At 43.2% G+C, this 18,908-nt stretch overlaps 2 protein-coding genes across 33 annotated transcripts in view; one reads left to right on the top strand and one right to left on the bottom strand.

Annotated features, from left to right (window-relative positions):
- Positions 1 to 18,908, bottom strand: part of LOC119650904 (modifier of mdg4) — a 301,775-nt gene that overhangs the window by 202,310 nt on the left and 80,557 nt on the right. The gene's annotated exons all lie outside the window — the stretch shown is intronic.
- Positions 805 to 6,951, top strand: LOC119650911. 2 transcript variants are annotated; one of them, XM_038054133.1, is made up of 2 exons: positions 805 to 931; positions 1,116 to 2,812. In XM_038054133.1, exon 2 carries the CDS (start codon positions 1,145 to 1,147, stop codon positions 1,538 to 1,540), a length of 396 nt encoding a protein of 131 aa, XP_037910061.1. In that variant the 5' UTR covers positions 805 to 931; positions 1,116 to 1,144; the 3' UTR covers positions 1,541 to 2,812. The 2 variants fall into 2 exon arrangements, 1 of the variants encoding a protein (XP_037910061.1); XR_005249388.1 differs by adding an exon at positions 6,160 to 6,951 and having other exon boundaries at positions 837 to 1,593.

Here is an 18,908-nt window from a genome sequence, read left to right as displayed (position 1 = left end):
CGTGCGTGCACGTGTCCAGCTCCTTGGGCGCGCAGGCAGGTGCGGACGAGTGTCACGTGGGAGGTGTGGCTTTAATGTGGCGACGGTTGTCTTTCAGCAGGCAGCAATCCTGAATCTGTGAGACTCGATCTCTTGTCGAAGACCGGATCACTTGAGAGCCTTGGGTTCTCCCCGTATACCAGCTCCGCGGGGCTGGCAGCAAATTTCTCTCGGCGGGTTGTTCGTAGGCCGAGTAGGACGAGAGGCAAGACCTGAGTACAGAACGGATCGTCGCGAAGAACGCCGGTGGTGGCAACTGTCAATCGAATTAATAATAATAATAATAATCGTTGGCGCAACAATCCATGTTGGATCAGGGCCTTGAAGTGTGTTAGAGCACTTCATTCAAGACCGTAACGGTACACTAGGAGGCAATGTGGTCAGCATTGCGCTCGACCGAGATTATTACCCTGATTTGACTCAGGTACTCATTCACAGCTGAGTCGACTGGTGTCCGACGCCAAATCACGATACAAATCCCACTGCCACCAGCGAGATTTGAACCGCGACGTTCCGTACGACAGCCTTGCGCTCTAACCACTCAGCTATCCGGACAACGGAATTAATAATATTCGAAATAAATTTCGAATGTTGTTAACCCTCCTGCACCACATAGTTTCTTGAAAGCTTTCTGACAAATTTGGTTCAAGATTGCAGTTTAATTCTGCAGGCAAATTAGTGTTAATTTTAAATCGTGAATGGAAGGACACAGTCGGTGGAACACGATGGTCGGAAGTGATTACTTTAGAAAGAGGAGCCAATCTGAACAGTTTAAGTGCAAGGAAATTAACCTGTGATCATATTAATAATAAGCAACCTACTCTGATGTCAATAATTTATAGCATTAACATGTAGTCAAAAGGAACCTGGAACGAACCCTAATTCTAGAAGAGTAAGCACCAAATTTGAATTTCTTCATGTGTATTAATAAACATTAACCTTATGTGGAACCTTTCTAAAAGTTGTTCTGTTTATATTTCTTCAACTTACAAACCGCATGGAATTAGAACTAACATGTAGCGTTTCCTACTTCCAACATACTAACCACCTCTTCTTTTTTTCCCTTATATTTCTAGGACGATTCTCAAAACCGGTGGAGTTGCATATGAGTAGTTTCTATTCAAATACGATAAATATCAATAAAAATGATATTGCATTTTATCAGCATTCACCAAATACAAAGTACTTAATAGTTAAGAACCACATATTCCATAAAAATAGTTCATCAAATAACAACACATATTGGCGATGTCGATATTTCCGTCGTATGCATTGTCACGCTCGAGCGGTATCAAAACCCAATGCAGTAATATTAACATGTCCTGTTCATAATCATGCACCAATGTATCAGGAACGTGAGATTGTCTTGCAGAATAAACTGAAAAAAATGGATAATAGTAAGGTGAATGGTGATGATGGTGCCGATGGTGATAATAGCGGTGGTACGGTGAATGGTAACAATACTACTGGGAGTAAAGTCAATAATCGTAGGAAGCGTTAACTTTAACAACTGATTTTTTAAGTGCTTGATTAAACACTTAGGTATATACATAGGTAATGATTGAAATTCGTTTCCGTGATCTCCAATGGAATCAATTGCATGGAGTTATTTATTTAATCGTCGTAGAATGCTATATGCATAATGGAAGTAAAATGTAGTCATAAAGAATCTCTGATCATTTTTAAAGTATTTACTTCTATGCCAAAAGATAAATAGATTTTTAAGGATCTCTTTTTGAGTTATACATCGAAGCAACTCACATTTTAAGAAAATTGCTAGTTTGTGCAAATTTTTATTTCTATAATTTTACAGTTTTTTCTAAACAACATACGTAATAATTTTTGAATATTTCTTAGCAAAACACAGTAAGCTACTTCTTCTCGGACTCCAGCATCTCCGCAGCCAAGCTGTCCGGGGTCTCGCTTTTGCCCAGCACCTGGTTTAAGTCCCTCCTCTCCATCGCAAATCTTGGGTAGTGAAACATCACATGCTCTGGATCCTCCGGTATTCTATCGCATCTGGGACAATTCGGATAATCATCCAACCCAAAGCGGTACAGATGCCTGTAGCAACCACCGTGTCCCGTGAGGAACTGGGTAATGTGGTAGTTGGTTTAACATGTTTCCGCTCAGGTAACACCCTAATATTGGGAATGAGCCTGTGCGTCCACCGACCTTTCGTAAGCTCGTCCCATCTGTGTTGCCAGAGATGATGTGACTGTGACTTTGCCGCATTTCTACGCTGTGCGTGTCCCTCCATACGTCTTGGATGGTACAGGATACTCATTTTTTTTTAACCAGAATGCCAACAGGGATCATGCCTGCCACCACCAATACTGCCTCATCTGATGTGGTTCTAAAAGCACTGCAAACCCTCAAAGCCATCAGCCGGGAAACCGAGTTCACCTGCTTTCGTCTCTGAGAGTTTGCAAGCCCCTCTGCCCCCACAGGTGACTAGTAGAGCAGGATGGAGTGCACCACTTCGGCTAGCACCAACCTCCGGCAGTGTTTCGGCCCACCAATATTTGGCAACATTTTTGCAAGTGCTGTGGTGGCACTGGCTGCCTTTTGACATGCATACTCTAGGTTTTCTCTAAAACTGAATTTGGTGTCAATTATTACGCCCAGGTATTTTATAGTTGGCTTTGATACGGCCGTATATCCACCGAGCTCCACTTTCACAGTGTTATTTTTCCTGCGGTTCGTTATAAAGACCGCTTCCATTTTCGCGTCCGCCAAGGACAGGCCGGCCTTTTCTAGCCAGGACTTTACCGCTCTCACTGTTTCCGTCGCGAAGACCTCCACATCTTCTAGGTGTTTTGCTGCAACAACCACAGTTAGGTCATCAGCAAAGCCGACAATCGTAGTCCCCTCTGGGACGGGAAGAGTAAACACCCCATTATACATGATATTCCACAAAAATGGACCAAGTACCGATCCCTGTGGTACGGCTGTGATAATGTACTCTTTGGGGCCCTCATCCGTCTCGAGGTAGTTTTACACCAAATTTGTTAAATACAGTTGGCCGAGTTGAAGTCGTTTTTGACATCAGAAATCAGTGCACCTTTTGCCAGATTTACCACCATGTTAATTGTGTATACCGTAGAATGGGCACGTCGGAAACCAAACTGGCTTCGACGATGGGCAGGAGTCTGTTGTAGATGACTCTCTCCATCATCTTCCCCATTGTATCTAGCAGGCGGATAGAACGATACGAGCCTGGGTTTCCAGGTGGCTTGCCAGGTTTCGGAAGCAACACCAACTTTTGCTTTTTCTAGTGGGCAGGGAATATTCCTTCTTTTAGGCACGCCTCGAAAGTGTTCGTGAAAAGGTCGGGCCTAGTCTTCATTTCCAGTTTCAAAGCTCGGTTGGGGATGCCAAACCTGGGGCCTTGTTATCACCAAACCTACCGCATATTCCCGCAGCTCCTCCACAGTTACTGGAGGTATTATGTCGTCATTTAGCTGGACGACCATTTGCCTTCCCCGATTTTCGTGGTCAGGGAACAGAGTGGTAACAATCTGGTCACCTGAGGTGATTTCCGCAACCTTTTTATTACCACTCTCCCCATACATGAAAAGCATCATGTGGAGTATCAAATGAAAGGTGTTGGTTAGTATCATATTTTCAAAAGCCGTTGTTAGTTTTGACGTTTGTTGGAAAGGTGGGGAGTGCGTTGGGTCGAAAGTGATCATTGCTTTCATACACCCATTCCCAGAAACAACCCAGCCGAGACATCTGACGAAATCCAAGAAGCTGCCACTAAGTGGTGCTTAGACTCTGAAATACCCTCCATACCGATATCTATTCAAATCTTCTTCTTCAACCTTTGTCCCGTTTACAAGCGGGGTAGGCTCGTCGTGATCGGTTTCACCATTTGGCTCTATCAAATGCATGATTTGGATGCAATCTCGAGACTTTTAAATCCCCATCCAGCGTAACAAGTCACGGTTGTTTCGGCCTACCTTTTGGTCATTTACTATCAAGTTCGATGTTCAGACCAATCTTGGGAAATGAATTCTCGTTAGCACGAATCGCATGGCCACACCATCGAAGACGCCTCTCTCGCAATTTTTCCACGATCGGTGCAACCCCATAACGATCGCGGATATTCTCATTTCGGATATGATCAAAACATGTCACGCCACTAGTCCAACGCAACATCTTCGTCTCCATTATCGGAAGACGCCGTTCATTGTCTTTTATAGTTGGCCAACACTCAGAACCACAAAGCGCGACAGGACGGACGACATTGCGGTAAATTTTAGATTTGAGACGTTCGTTTAATACGTCGATCACGAAGAACACCAGTTGTGGAACGCTACATCATCCAGGTTGCGTTAATGCGTGAAGCAATTTCAAAACGCAGTTCTCCATTGGAGAGATCACTGTCACTGACAGTGATTGTGCGTGTTTCATGGGGATCGGTCGACGCTGTTCTATTCAGATTCAATCTGAGACTGTGTTGCATGAGGCGATATTCCATTTTTGTACAAGTTGCTCGATATCATTTTTGTTATTAGATGCAAGGAAAACATCATTTGCATAAAGCAGTGTGTAGAGCACTAGAGGTTGGATATTCCGTGTGACGGTGTCCATAATATGTTAAGAACAAAGAGGAGCGGTTAGAGGGCGCTTCTTTGATGAAAACCAACAGAGATACGAAGCGGTTTTGATACACCCGTCATACTTCGAACTTTACTTTTCAGATCATGGTAAAGAAGTTGAACCCAACGGACGAGTTCTTCTGGCACTAAGTGTTGTCGTAAAGCATACCAGATGAGTTTGTGTGGCACACGGTCAAACGCTTTCTCTAGATCCAGAAATGCAATGTAAAGAGGGCGATGCTTCTCACGGTGTTTCTCTATGAGTAACCGCGCAAAGTGTATTGCGTCAGTAGTTCTGCAGTTTTTGCCGAATCCGGCTTGATTCACGGTTATTTCAACGATTTCGCGAATACGGTTGCCAAGAATGCGTTAAAAATCTTGATGGTGTGGGAAAGTAACCGGACCGGACGATAATTTGAACATTCTACTGGACTACCTTTCTTTTTTCATATTGGAACAGTGGTACTTTCTTGCCAGTCAAATGGTGTTCTACTTTCCTGAATAACCTCATTAAAGAATTCACTAAGCCACAGTGTTGGGTCCCAGCTTTTCGCTTTCCAGAGCTCACATGCGATGTCGTCAGGTGCTATCGCTTTCCCCGATTTCATTCGTTTTATTGCCTTCTCGACTTCAGTTGCGCTGACAAGTGAAACCGATCCAAATGTCGGCAATGATTGTGGAAGTGAAGGATGAGCAAATTCTTCAATTGAAATCTGCTCGAAGTATTCTCGCCATCTATCCGTTGCGGCTCAACGGTTGGTAAAGTACCGTTCTTGTCATTAACGCAACAGAAGTGTTCGACATCCTGTGTGTGTTCATTACGGCTTTTAGCAAGTCGATACAGATCTTTCTCGCCATCCCGAGTGTCCAGTTTATCGCAAAGATTTTTGTAATAGTCTGCTCGGGTGACAGTGACTGCTTTCTTATAAATTTGTATCTTTCCGAGGCTTGTAACTCAATTTAATCATCTTGTTTCTAACGGTATTGTATGCATTTTCTTGGCGGACCTGTCGCGGGACCTGTCACCAAGAGAGATCAGGTAGGATTTAGCATAGTAGAATAACTCCCACTATACTCTATTTATCTCTTTCCCTGATCTCAGCACTTTATTTTTGTTTTACTGAGGATAGTACAAAGTACGTTGTCTCAAACCCTCCGCCCGGTATAAACCTTCCAACAGATTATAGCAAGCAAGTAGCATCCTAAGATATTTGGACAATTTTGTATCCATATCTTTCATTTTTCGTGCAATCTTCTTCTATGACGTTCTTGAAATCTAAATAGTTACCATTACTAGCAATTTCTTAGTATGTGAGTGAACTGGATATTTTAAACTCCTTTCCGTTCAATAACGACCAGAAATTCTTCACAGAATATTTATTACCTTGAGAAGATACAATGAATGAATTAGATTAACTTTCAAACAAACTTTGTGAATAGTAAAAGTACACCTAACCCCTAGATGTTACGGATAACAAAATACTATCATCCATTGTCTGGTATCTGATTTCAGTATATTAAATAATCATATTCTGCAAAAAATCCTTCTTTGTATGTATGCATGGCTGAATCTAAGTACACATGCGATATTTTACAAACGTATCTAAGATTTGAAGATGATCAACTAATTTAAGAGAAACCCAATAATAAAACGATAGATGAAAATTGTTAAAATTAATAATTTTTATTTCCCTAGTGTTAAGTGATTAAAATTTAATTTTGCTTTGAATATTATTTATTTAAATTATTTGTGTTTGCGTGAAAACGGTATCTGACTCTTTGCCAATCTTTCATGTATTTAGAACTTAACAAAAATCCAAATGTAATATTAGTATAAGATGTAATGGTTTTCCTGTTGAAATCAAAGGTTGATTTTAATTTTATAAAATTAAGAATTAATAAATTGTATGTTGGGCTGCTGAAAACACCTTGCTCGGATATTTCGTCGCTACTATGCTAAAATATCTAAGATGCTGTGAAACTGTAGCATAATGGGTAGCATCGCTACTTATACTTCAGTTTTCACCAAAACTTTCAGGAAAGTGAGAATTCATAATCAATATTTCAGAGCGCTGCTAACGATAAAGCCATTTGTCTTTTCTTAAGGTTCGGCTTATTTATTGTCAAAAATGTAAATTATATTCCTTTTTATTCCAGAATTCCAGTCAGTATAGCAATTTTTTCTGTGTTCTTTTCCTTCTATGGCGCTACAATTCGATGTCGTGCCTTGACCAATTTATGTTGTCCACTGAGTCCTCCCATCTATTTCCAGATTTTCCAGGTGGTCGTTGATTTTTTACTCTCGGGCTAGATGCCAGCCAGTCAAAGTTTTGTATAATTTGTACTTTGTTTTGCATGCACACTTATTATTTTTTAGAAATAGGTATTAAAAAGGCATTCACTGGTATGGATGGCTGACTCAACTTACAGCCGGACTAAGAGTAAGAACCGTAGGTTTATGCTTACAAGACAGGCGCTCATATGAAACCCTCTGAACATCACCGGCGACACTTCTAACAATTCCAGTAAAGTCCTTGGTCCCTTCCCCCAAACTACAAACTGGCCGAACACTCATGAAAATGAATTATGCGACAGGCGGCGAATATCTTTTAATTGGAGTATCCGAACTAAAACAAAACCACTTTTGTTAGGTAACATATAACGGATAGAGCGGCGTTAAACTCGACTTTAAAAATAGGGATATGTAGAAAAAAAATTCATTTTGTGTAAGACAAAACCTTATTAAAGTCGGTCTCTCTCGCCGCTAAGCATTATTATTTCGTTTCTCCTCTTTGCGCGCTTCGCTTTTCCAAGTTCCTCTGATATACTTTTGATTGCTGATTTTTAGAGAGTCTTACAGGCTCCTCCTCCCTGAATAAAACCGTGGACAGTGGTACATAACATGCTCCGTGTCCTCAGGTGTGCAATCACATTCAGGACAAAAGGGAGAAATCATCCAGCCTGACTTGGTATAGATGCTTCCTGTAACCACCATACTTCCCAGGAATTGCGTCAGATGGTAGTTAATCGCGCCGTGTCGCCTGGATCCACTCCTCAATACGGGGAATCAAAGTGTGAGTCCAGCGACCCCTCTGCGAGTGATCCCGCCATTGATGCCACTTTTCTAGCGACTCTCGCTTTCTCGCCTTTCGGTATTCTGTATCCTTTTCTCGTACAGACAGCGTGCCGCACTTACCAACATGTCCATCGGTATCATTTCCGCAATAAGACACGCTGCCTCGCTTGATATTGTGCTGAAGGCGCTGCACACCCTTAGCTCCACTTAGTGGAAAGCTATTTTTACTCTCATATGTTAGTGCTTCCTCCCAAACAGGTGGCGCGTATAATAATGTCACTTCGACCACAAGTAATCTGCGGTTGTATCTTGGACCTCGAATGTTAGGCATCATCCGCGCTAATGATACGCTGATATTTGCCACTTTCTCACAGGCATAGCCCAGGTGTCTTTGAAATTGATTTTAGCGTCAATCATCACCTCCAGGTATTTGGTAACCGGTTTCAAACTGATAATGTAGCCAGCAGCACGAACATTAACCATATTTCTCTTCCTACAGTTGGTAATCAAGGCCGCCTCCGTTGTTTGTTCCGCAAGGTCAAGCTGAACCATCTCTAGAACCACTTTTATGACATTAAAGGTTTCGTTAGCGTACACTTCAACGTCTTCAAGTTGTTTTGCGACGACAACCACGGCTAGATCATCTGCGAAACCAATTATCGTGGCGTCTTCTGGCACGGGAAGGACAAGGACACCATTATACATTACGTTCTACAGGAGAGAACCCAACACTGAGCCCTGAGGCACTACTGCTGTGCTGTTGCAATGCTTGGATCCCTCATCCGTATAGTATCAAAGTGTCCTCTCCGAGAGGTAACTTTCGAGGAGCTTAGTCAAATAACTAGGGACATCCATTTTAGCCAGTGAGCATTTATTAGACGAGATTGCGTCTCAAGCCAAAACAACGTCTACGGCGTCGATCATTCGAAATCCTAATTGTCACTCCAATGGCCCATCCATATACTCAATGATAGGGAGAAATCTATTGTAGATGGCCCCTTCGAGCATCTTTCCTACCGTGTCGATAAGGCGAATCAGGCGGTATGATGATGGATGCCCTGGTTGCTTATTGGGAACAAACCTAGTTTTTGCCTCTTTCACCGAGCGGGGAAGACTTCTACCATGCATGTTTCAGATACGTTGATAAATCGGTAGGGTCTGCTGCGCTAACAGCGAGCCTAAGAGCTCTATTGGGAATAGCATCCAGACCAGGAGCTTTGCTATTGCCGACTCTGTGGCAAATCTAAGCGAATTCCTCCTCAGTAGCTGCAGGTATGGTGTAGACGTCCAATGCTTGCTTATGTTTTTTGCGCTCCCCTTTATCCGGGGGAAGAGCGTCATCGCGATATCCAGCAGAAGATGCGAGGAGGTCACCTGTGGTGTTCGCCCTATCATTTTCATAGCCACCTTGGACGCTGTTCCCCAGGTGCTTTTACCTACCTCTGCGCAAAGCTCCTTAAAGAATTCTCGCTTGCTGGTCCGTATAGCCTGCTTAAGCCTACTTCGAAGGTTCATATATACTTACCGTTTCTCATCCAAGTCTGGTCTTCCTCTAGATCGTTAGCAACTCCTTCTAGCTCGAAAATATGCAGCCCGAAACTACCCGATCTCTTCATTCCAGTAATAGTTTAATCGCCTTTTTGCGAGGACTAGCCACCTCGGCACAACAGCGTCGCATGCTCTCATTATGGATCTCATCATTTGCTCTACCTTTTCTAAAACCGCACCACCGGGATTGTGGCATCTCTATGAATGCATCCTCTTCAAACTTTTTCACGGACCAACCCTGGTTTGCAGCTTCGCGGGAACGGACATCGCCACATCGCTCATATTTTATCTTGGGGAAAATTGCCTGGTGGTCGCTATGAGTATAATGCTCACTAACAAACCACCTCGCGAAAGAGGTACTCACATATGTCAAATTAACTACTGAGTCCGACCCTGTCCTACGAAAGGTGGACACATTTCCCGTATTTGCAAGCACCAAATCTAGCTCCGCGAATGCCTCGAGCAAGATACGGCCCCTGGTGTTCGTAGTTCGACTGCCCCAATTCACAACCGACGCGTTGAAATCACACGCCATTATCTTACGATTTCAACTTTTTGCATCCGAAAACAGCATATCTACCATTTCCTCTAATTTTGTTATTGTCGCGCTTGGTGAAGCATAGTAACTATAGGGCCTACAAATAAGTTCTGTCGGTTTTTTTTGTTAAATTTGAAGCTTTATTGTGAAAAATTGGTTATACATTCATTGTTCAAAGTATTGCCCATCGCTAGCCACAACTTTCTTCCATCTTTCAGGCAATTCATAGATACCATCGCGCCAAAAATTGGCCGGCTTGGCCGCTATCCACTCATCGAGCCATTTTTTGAGTTCCTCGTAATTGGAGAAGTGCTGGTCAGCCAGGCCATGCTGCAGCGACCGGAACAAATAGTAATCAGAAGGAGCAATGTCTGGAGAGTACAGCGGGTGGGGTAGGACTTCCCATTTCAACGTCTCTAGACATGTTTTAACGGGCTGTGCAACATGTGGACGAGCATTGTCATGTTGCAAAATAACTTTATCATGCCTTTGCTGGTATTGCGGCCGTTTTTTCTTGAGTTCGCGGCTCAAATGCATCATTTGACGTCGGTAGAGGTTGCCCATGACCGTTTCGTTCGGTTTTGGCAGCTCATAGTATACCGCACCCAGCTGATCCCACCGTATACACAGCATGATCTTCTCACCATGAATATTCGCTTTGGTCGTCGATGATGAGGCATGGCCGGGGTATCCCCACGTTTCCCGACGCTTGCGATTATCGTAATGGATCCACTTTTCATCGCCAGTAACTATTCGATGCAGAAAACCCTTCCTTTCTTGTCGTTGGAGCAGTTGTTCGCACGTGAAAAAACGGCGTTCGACATCTCTTGCCTTCAGTTCATACGGAACCCAATTTCCGACCTTTCGGATCATTCCCATTGCTTTTAAACGGTGGGAAATGGCTTGCTGAGTGACTCCAAGTGTTTTTCCAAGTTCTTCTTGCGTTTGCGATGGATCTTGGTCGAGCAATGCCTCTAATTCTTCATCTTCAAAAATTGTTGGCCGTCCGGCGCGCTCTTCGTCTTCCAAGTCAAAATCGCCACTTTTAAACCGTCCAAACCACCTCTGACACGTTCGCTCAGATAGAGCATGGTCACCAAAATGCGATGACTTTCGGTTGCTTTTTTCTTCAGAATGAAATAATGAAGTAGAACTCCCCGCAAAAACACACTATTTGGTACAAAATTGGCCATTTTCGTTGATGAAAAAAGTATTGTTGTTTACACTTCAATTAAATAATTTATACTGACGTTTGTGCCTATTGACAGTAGCTTTCCGATGAATGTTTGGAAATGTGGATCAATGGAATAAAAAACAAGCTACGCTATCTATTGTGAAAACCGACAGAACTTATTTGTAGACCCTATATACGAGTATATGTAGATCCCAGCTAATTTTGCCCTGACAAATCCAACTTTGAGAAACTCCATCACTTCTTGAATGGCTTGATTTCGACACACCCAGATTTTTTCTTCTTTTCTTACTAACCTTGATCCACGCTTCTTGTTTCCTTTTTGGGGGTTTACCTCCCTTAGATCGATTGGAGCCGGAACCGCTGTTTCAACGATTTTAATAACTGCCTTCTCCTTTGCCGGTAAGAGGTCTTTTCACGCCCTGCGAGAATCCAAAAGAATCGTTCGCACTCTCTCTACTCCTCTTTTCAAACTTATCGCCCTTTGGATTTTGAGGGGGTGTCACTTGTGTTGCCTGAGTGATGCTTCTTTTCTTCGAGATATTTTTTTCGTCCTTGCACTATTGTACAGTACACGAATGACTAGAATCATATTTTTGATAGCCTGGTGCACATTGTGTTTATCCTCTCCGAATTCGGACTGCTTTATTATTTTCCCTCCGAAGAGCAAACCATGATTCATCCGTATTCTGACACTGCTTCCGGGCATTTCCGTATTTATTTTTCCTTTATTAGCCTTCCAGGAGCTTCCCTTATTTCCCTCCTCCACCAACGCTGACTTCAGGGGACATCGCAAGATCGTCGAGTTTCTCCTAAATGAATCAAGCAGTAGGTCCTGCAACATCTCGCGAGCAGATGTAGTCACTCCACTATGGGCTAATGACTGACGAGTTTGTGCCAGGCATTCTCAAAAGTGACGTATTCCTTTTAAATGTCTTATTCTCCAGGCTACTTGTAGTATTCGATGCAACGGTGGCCATGTAATCCACCACGAAGCACTGCAGTCGAGGGAAATCGTGAGCCAGGATTCTGCTTGTCCACTCCCAAAAGCTGCCGGTACTGGGCGTCCGAGTCCCTATATCGTAACTTTTTCTCAACTTTCTTCTTCCATATTGGTTTCTTGTTGTGGGTGTCCTTCCCATAGCCATTTTTTTCCAAGGGTGAGTGCTTTTATCCCATCTACCCGAGCTGCAGATAAACGTGTCCATGCAATGTCCATCCAAATGCGTACAAGTGCATATTCCTACGTATCCGCCGTAGTCCTTTATCTGCACAAAGGGACACGCCAACTCCGCACAGGACTGTTCGTCTGTCACACGCATTTTTATCAGAAACAGTTAACGCGATTGACACCAAATTTAGTGGAAAGATGGGAACTGTAAACGCTGACGCATACAGCGAGTTACACTATTCTACGTTAAATTTGAAGGCTAAGGGGGGGGGGGGGTCCTCATACATGCAATTGGGGGGTTTTAAATTTTTTTTTGCACCAAATATAGTCATGTTGGGTATCAAATGAAAAGTCTTGGCTAGTACTTTCTGCAGCCGGAAAGGCGGGTGAGCTCTAAGGAACTATCCAAACGAAAAATCTGTAAAAAGTCAAGAAGTAAAAGTAGAAATTTCTACGGCAAAAAAAAACAAATCCGTATAATTTTCACCGCTGGGCCCCATTTTACCGCATAATTTTCTCTCTACGGCCATGTCGATGTCTGTTTTATTATCAGAAAATAGATAAAGTTAAGAAACGAGACACAGAAATGATCTTTTTTACTAAAAATAAAACAAAAGGAATTAACTTTCATTATTGTTTCCAGTAATTTTCTTATATATGTTTTTAAGGTGTGTCACTTTGTTGTTTAAAAGTATCAACAGAAACGAAAAGTTATTCAACTCAAATTCCACGATAATTTTCAGTAAGTCTCATGTACACAAAATAAACTTGATTAAAACAATTAAAACGTTTTTCGTTTAAAGGCTGTTAGAAGTATTTTTAATGTCGATATTATTAAATCAAAATAATGTAAACGGGATGAATTTAAATTTGGATGTATTGTAAATATATATGGAAAAATAAATGAAATGTCTGTTTTGAAAGTAATGGTAAATGCATCATTCAAAAAGAAAAAATTAAGCTGTTTCATGTGTCCGCAGGATAACGAGCGTTTTTTGCAATGATCTACCCCAAAAAATATAGAAACGTGAGTCATATTCTTGCCTTCATTCGTCAATCGAGAATACAGTACGGTTCTTAACCGTATTACATCTGGTGAGGTTGCTCCTCTTGTGGATGAAATGATTAGTTATCATAAAATGCGGATACGGATTATTCCTGCAAACAGAAAAGAAGTCATTTCGGCCATCAATGTATTTCAAAAAGACATTAATGTCGTCAGGCTTGACGATCTCCCTGCAAAGTTATTTATCGCTGCTCCTTCAGTTACTGCAGATCTACTATTTCGACTCGTACGGAAATCCTAGGAATCCGAAACCTTTCCCGCAGAATGGAAGAAGAAGAATGCGGCAATTGGATTGGTTTAGTTGTTGGAAGTACCTGGTTTGCATGGAAAGCGGTCCACAAACATACATGGGCCTCTCCAGACAGGACCACTTTCAACCAAATTGACCACATGTTCATCGAACGCCGCCAATTCTCAGGCTTGATGAATGTCACAACATATAGGGGGGCCAATATATACTCGGATCACTGTCCCGCTGGCATGGTGCTCCGAGCTCAAATAACAACACCACCCAGAATCCCCTCTGACACTCAAGTGAGAGTTAGCACTGAAGCCAACCACAACACAGCCCTCCGTAACACCTATAAGAGGTAAATGGATGCCACAATAACGACAGTCAACAGAGATTCTGGAGATGAAGCATCAACAAATGATGATGATGACAATCCCCTGAAGAACGTTATCATAAATGCGGCCACAAGCATACTTGGCCCCAGCCGCAAAAAGAGTCGAAACGGCTGGTTTGACGATGAATGTAAGCTAGCAACGGAACGGAAGAATGCTACATACCGGGTAATATAGCATTCTCAAAGAACACGGGCACGCGCAGAGACTTATCCGTAGAGCGGAGAAGCGACTTCACAGATGGAAAAAGGAAGCCTGGGAGAACCAACAAGTCTGTGAACTAGAAAAGTACAGGGAGCAACCGAATCAGGCATAGAAGGCTGAAGTTTTACCGATAAGTCAGCAGGATGAAGCCTTACACACCTACATGCTCACCCTGCCGAAACAAAGAGGCAAATCTGATTTGCGACAGAATGGGCATATTGGAGCGATGGGTTGAGTACTTTGATGAACTACTGAACAACCAAAACATCGGCGAGATGGAGGTCCCGCCAACTGAAGACGACGGACAAATACTGCCACCACCAAGTATAGAAGAAACAGTCCGTGCAATTCATCGACATAAAAACCATTAGTGGCCAGGAGCCGATGGAATTACAGCCGAATTGGTTAAATATGAAGGCGAAAAACTACACCAAGTGGTTCATCAATTTGTGCTCAAGGTGTGGGACAGCGAATCAATGCCTGACGACTGACAAAGAAGCATTATGTGTCTCATACATAAAAAGGGAGATATCACACAGTGCAGCAATTATAGAGGTATCACGTTGCTGAGTACCATCAATAAGACATTCTCCACTATCTTGCTAGGCCGTATAGCCCCATATGCCCAGAACATCATTGACCTACACCAAAGAGGCTTCACTCCAGGCAAATCAGCAACAGATCAGATCTTCTCTGTGCGGCAAGCGATGAAAAAACTGTTGGAATATGGACATCAGTTGCATCATCTATTGATCGGCTTTAAATCCGCCTATCATAGCATAGCCAGGGTAAAACTATACACGGCCATGATAGAATTCGGTCCCGACGAAGTTGATAAAACTGATTAGGCTGACCCTGACCAATGTGCGAGGCCAGATAAAATCAGCAGGATCACTCTCAAGACCATTTGACATCAACAACGGTCTACGACGAGGGGATGCCCTATCATGCGCCCTCCTTAACCTGGTCCTGGAAAAAGTGATCCGTAATTCTGAGGTAAATGTAAGGGGTACGATCCTTTTTAAGTCCACCCAACTACTGGCTTATACCGACGATATCGACATCATGGGAAGAACGACCCGAAGCGTACAAACTGCCTTCATCCAGATCGAGCAGGCGATGATTGGGGCGAGATCTCCGGCTGTATATCAATGAAGGCAAGAAAAAATATATGGTGGCCACGTCAGCACCAAAAACCAACCAACCAACAACATCAAACCGCACTGGTCAAACGGGAAGAATAAAGATAGGAGAATACAACTTTGAGACCGTTGATAATTTCTCCTATCTAGTTTCGAAAATCACAACTGGTAACAGCTACGATGATGAAATCCGCGCACGGTTGTTGTCAGCCAACAGAGCCTATTTCAGCTTACAAAACTGTTCCGCTCGAAACGTCTCACCATAGGTCAAAGCTCTTACTGTACAAGACAATGATCTTGCCAGTCATCATGTATTCCTCGGAGACTTGGGTTCTTAGCAAGAAGAATTGCGAACTCTTGGCCACATTCGAGAGAAGAATCCTCTGAAGAATTTTTGGCCCCCTATATGAGGATGGACGATTCCGTAGCCTACATAATGAAGAAATCTGTGGGCGATACCATGACCGTCCGGTTGTGGATAATATCCGAGTCAATAGGTTACGGTAGACGGGTCACTTAATCCGTATGGATGAGGATGATCCCACCCGGAAAGTCTATAAGGGCAATATCCATGATAGAAAAAGAAGACGAGGCAGACCCTGCCTAAGATGGAGCGATGACGTGGGCCAGGACGCCAGACAGCTTTTAGTGATATCGAATTGGTGGACCTCGGCGCAAAACCGGGATTTTTGGAGTTCCTTATTAAAGCAGGCCTAGACCGGATACCGGTTGTTGCGCCGTTGATGATGATGATGATTAACGTTCTTGGTATTTAGTCGTTTGGTAAGTGTTAATAGCAAACCTATGTAAGATTTAAGGCATTTAAAATTTATTTTCATGGGCAGACAAGCTTCTATTAAAACTCATAAGTAAACTATAAAATTATCCAATGAAGGTAAATATTTGCGGGAAATTGGCGTTATTGTAAATATAAACTCTTCTTCTTTTTCGTCAGCCTTTGTCCCGTTCACAAGCGGAGTCGGCTCGCCGTGATCAGTTTCGCCATTTGGCTCTATCGAATGCCTGATCTGGGTGCAATCTCAAGGATTTTAAATCCCCATCCAGCGTATCAAGCCACCGTTGTTTCGCTCTGCCTTCTGGTCGTTTACCATCGACTTCAATGTTCCGACAAATTTTGTCAAGTGAATTCTCGTTAGCATGAATTGCGTGACCATGCCATCGAAGACGCCTCTCTTGCAATTTTTCCACGATTGGTGCAACCCCATAACGATCGCGAATATCCTCATTTTGGATGTGATCAAAACGTGTCACGCCACTAGTCCAACGCAACATCTTCGTCTCCATTAGTCGGCCAATATTCGGAACCATGGAGGGCGAAAGGAGGGACGACTTTGCGGTAAATTTTAGTTCTGAGATGTCGATCACAAAACACCAGTTGTGCAACGCCACTTCATTCAGGTCACTCCCGCTGACAGTGATTATGTCTGTTTCATGGGGATCGGCTCCCAAAAAAGTTTTATTCAGATTCAAACTGAGATCGTGTTGCATGAGGTAATCATTCTATTTTTGGACAAGTTGCTCGAGATCATTTTTGCTATTAGATACTAGGAAAACATTATCTGTATAAAGCAGTGGGGCGCAGTAGGGCGCTGGACGTTGGATGTCCCGTGTGACGGTATCCATAACAAGAACGAGGAGGAGTGGTGAGAGGACGTTTCCTTGATGAAAACCAACAGAGATACGAAGCGGTTTTGATACACCCGTCATATTTCGAACTTTACTTTTCGGATCGTGGTAGAGCAATTGAACCCAACGGACGAGTTCTTCTGGCACTAAGTGTTGTCGTAAAGCATACCAGATGAGTTCGTGTGGCACACGGTCAAACGCTTTCTCTAGATCCAGAAATGCAATGTAAATAGGCCGATGCTTCTCACGGTGTTTCTCCATGAGTAACCGCGCAGAATGTATTGCGTCAACAGTTTTGCAGAGAAATATGGCTTGATTCACAATTATTTCAACGATTTCGCGAATATGGTTGTAAAGAATGCATTCAAAAATCTTCATGGTATGGGAAAGTAACCGGATCGGACGGTAATTTGGGCATACTGCTGGACTACCTTTCTTTTTCCATATTTGAACTGTGGTACTCTCGTGCCAGCTTGGGTCCCAGTCCTTCGCTTTCCAGAGCTCAGATGCGATGTTGTCAAGTCCTGTGGCTTTCCCCGATTTCATTCTTTTATTGCCTCTTCGACTTCAGTTGTGCTGTCAGGTGAAACTAATTCAAATGTCGGCAATGATTGTGGATGTGGAGGATGAGCAAATTCTTCAGTTGAAATCCGCTCGAAGTATTCTCGCCATTTATCCGTTGCGGCTACACGGTTGGTAAGCAAAGTACCGTTCTTGTCATTAACGCAACAGAAATGTTGGATATCCTATGTACGTTCGTTATGACTTTTAGCAAGTCGATACAGATCTCTCTCTCCACCCCGAGTGTTTAGTTTATCGTGAAGATTTTTGAAATGGTTCGCTCGAGTGACAGCGACCGCTTTCTTTGCTTCCCGGTTGGCATTCTCATAAATTTGCCAATTGGTCGGTGTTTTATCGTCGAGAAATTTGTGGTAGAGGCGTTTCTTTTCACGGACCTTCATTTCAACATCATCATCCTAAAGCCAAGTATCTCGATGATGTACCCCTTAATCGGCTTGGTGACCCTGAGGGTTGTAAAAGCCGCTTGGTGGATCGTGTCTTTCATTTGGTTCCATGATCCTTCCACATTCGTAATGGTCGGCAATCGTATGAGTGAGACCATTTCCTCTTTTTTCTCACCAAATCGCCACCATTTAATGCGCGGCGGACCAGTGCGTTCCTCACGCTGCTTTATCGGTGGCTTAATTCGCAGGACTGCAATCAACGGCCGATGTTGAGGTACGATGGTCTCATAGGGAACGACTTTGCAATCAGTGATAGTGGTAAAATGTCGGCATCTTATGAGAATATAGTCGATTTGCGTATTACTGTTCCCACTATAAAATGTAGGAAGATGAGACAATCGTTTGATGAACCATGTGCTCATAAGTACTAGGTCATGGGTGTCCGCAAAATCGATTATACGCTCACTATCCTCATTGCGCGCCCGAACCCCTTTCCCCCATGGCACCTGTTATCGTCATCGGCAATGATAATATAGTCGTCAGCAAGCACGTGACAAGTCTTTTCAACGAGAAGTCGCCAAAAAGCATCTTTCTCGGCATCAGGTCGACCTGTCTGTGGTGCGTACGCGATGAAGAAGTCAGTATTGCGCTCAGCTGATATAATGGTGAGTTTCAGCCGATCACTAAATCATTCGATTCCTTTAATGGCATCACAAAAACTCTCTGAGATGGCAATGCCAACACCATATTGAGTGTGTGGGTTACCAAAATAGAGAAGTTTATAGCCATTTTTACCGCGTTCGAGTTCAATGTCACAGCTTTTGGCACCAGACCATCGGGTTTCTTGAGAGCGAAGATATCAATGCGCCTTTTCTGAAGGGCTCTTGCGAGTTCCTCGGCCTTTCCAGTTAGGGTACCAAGATTTAGCGTGCAGACAAGTATTTGTTTTGTTCGTTTTATTCGGGCTAACTTACTTACGTCCATGCGTCAAAACCCCTTGCTCATTTCTCGACAGGTCCGGGGCCCGTCCTGCCGCGTCGACTGAGTTGGACGCCCTAGCAATTCTCCAAGGCTTTTGACTCAATCCGA

Source organism: Hermetia illucens, chromosome 3 (genome assembly GCF_905115235.1).
Source record: "Hermetia illucens chromosome 3, iHerIll2.2.curated.20191125, whole genome shotgun sequence".
In the NCBI taxonomy this organism is placed as follows: Eukaryota; Metazoa; Arthropoda; class Insecta; order Diptera; family Stratiomyidae; genus Hermetia; species Hermetia illucens.
This window is presented reverse-complemented; position numbering and strand designations above follow the sequence as displayed.

What these genes read in the sequence shown, in the direction of transcription:
- LOC119650911 (XM_038054133.1), top strand. Translation starts at nt 1,145, where the DNA reads ATGAGTAGTTTCTATTCAAATACGATAAATATCAATAAAAATGATATT.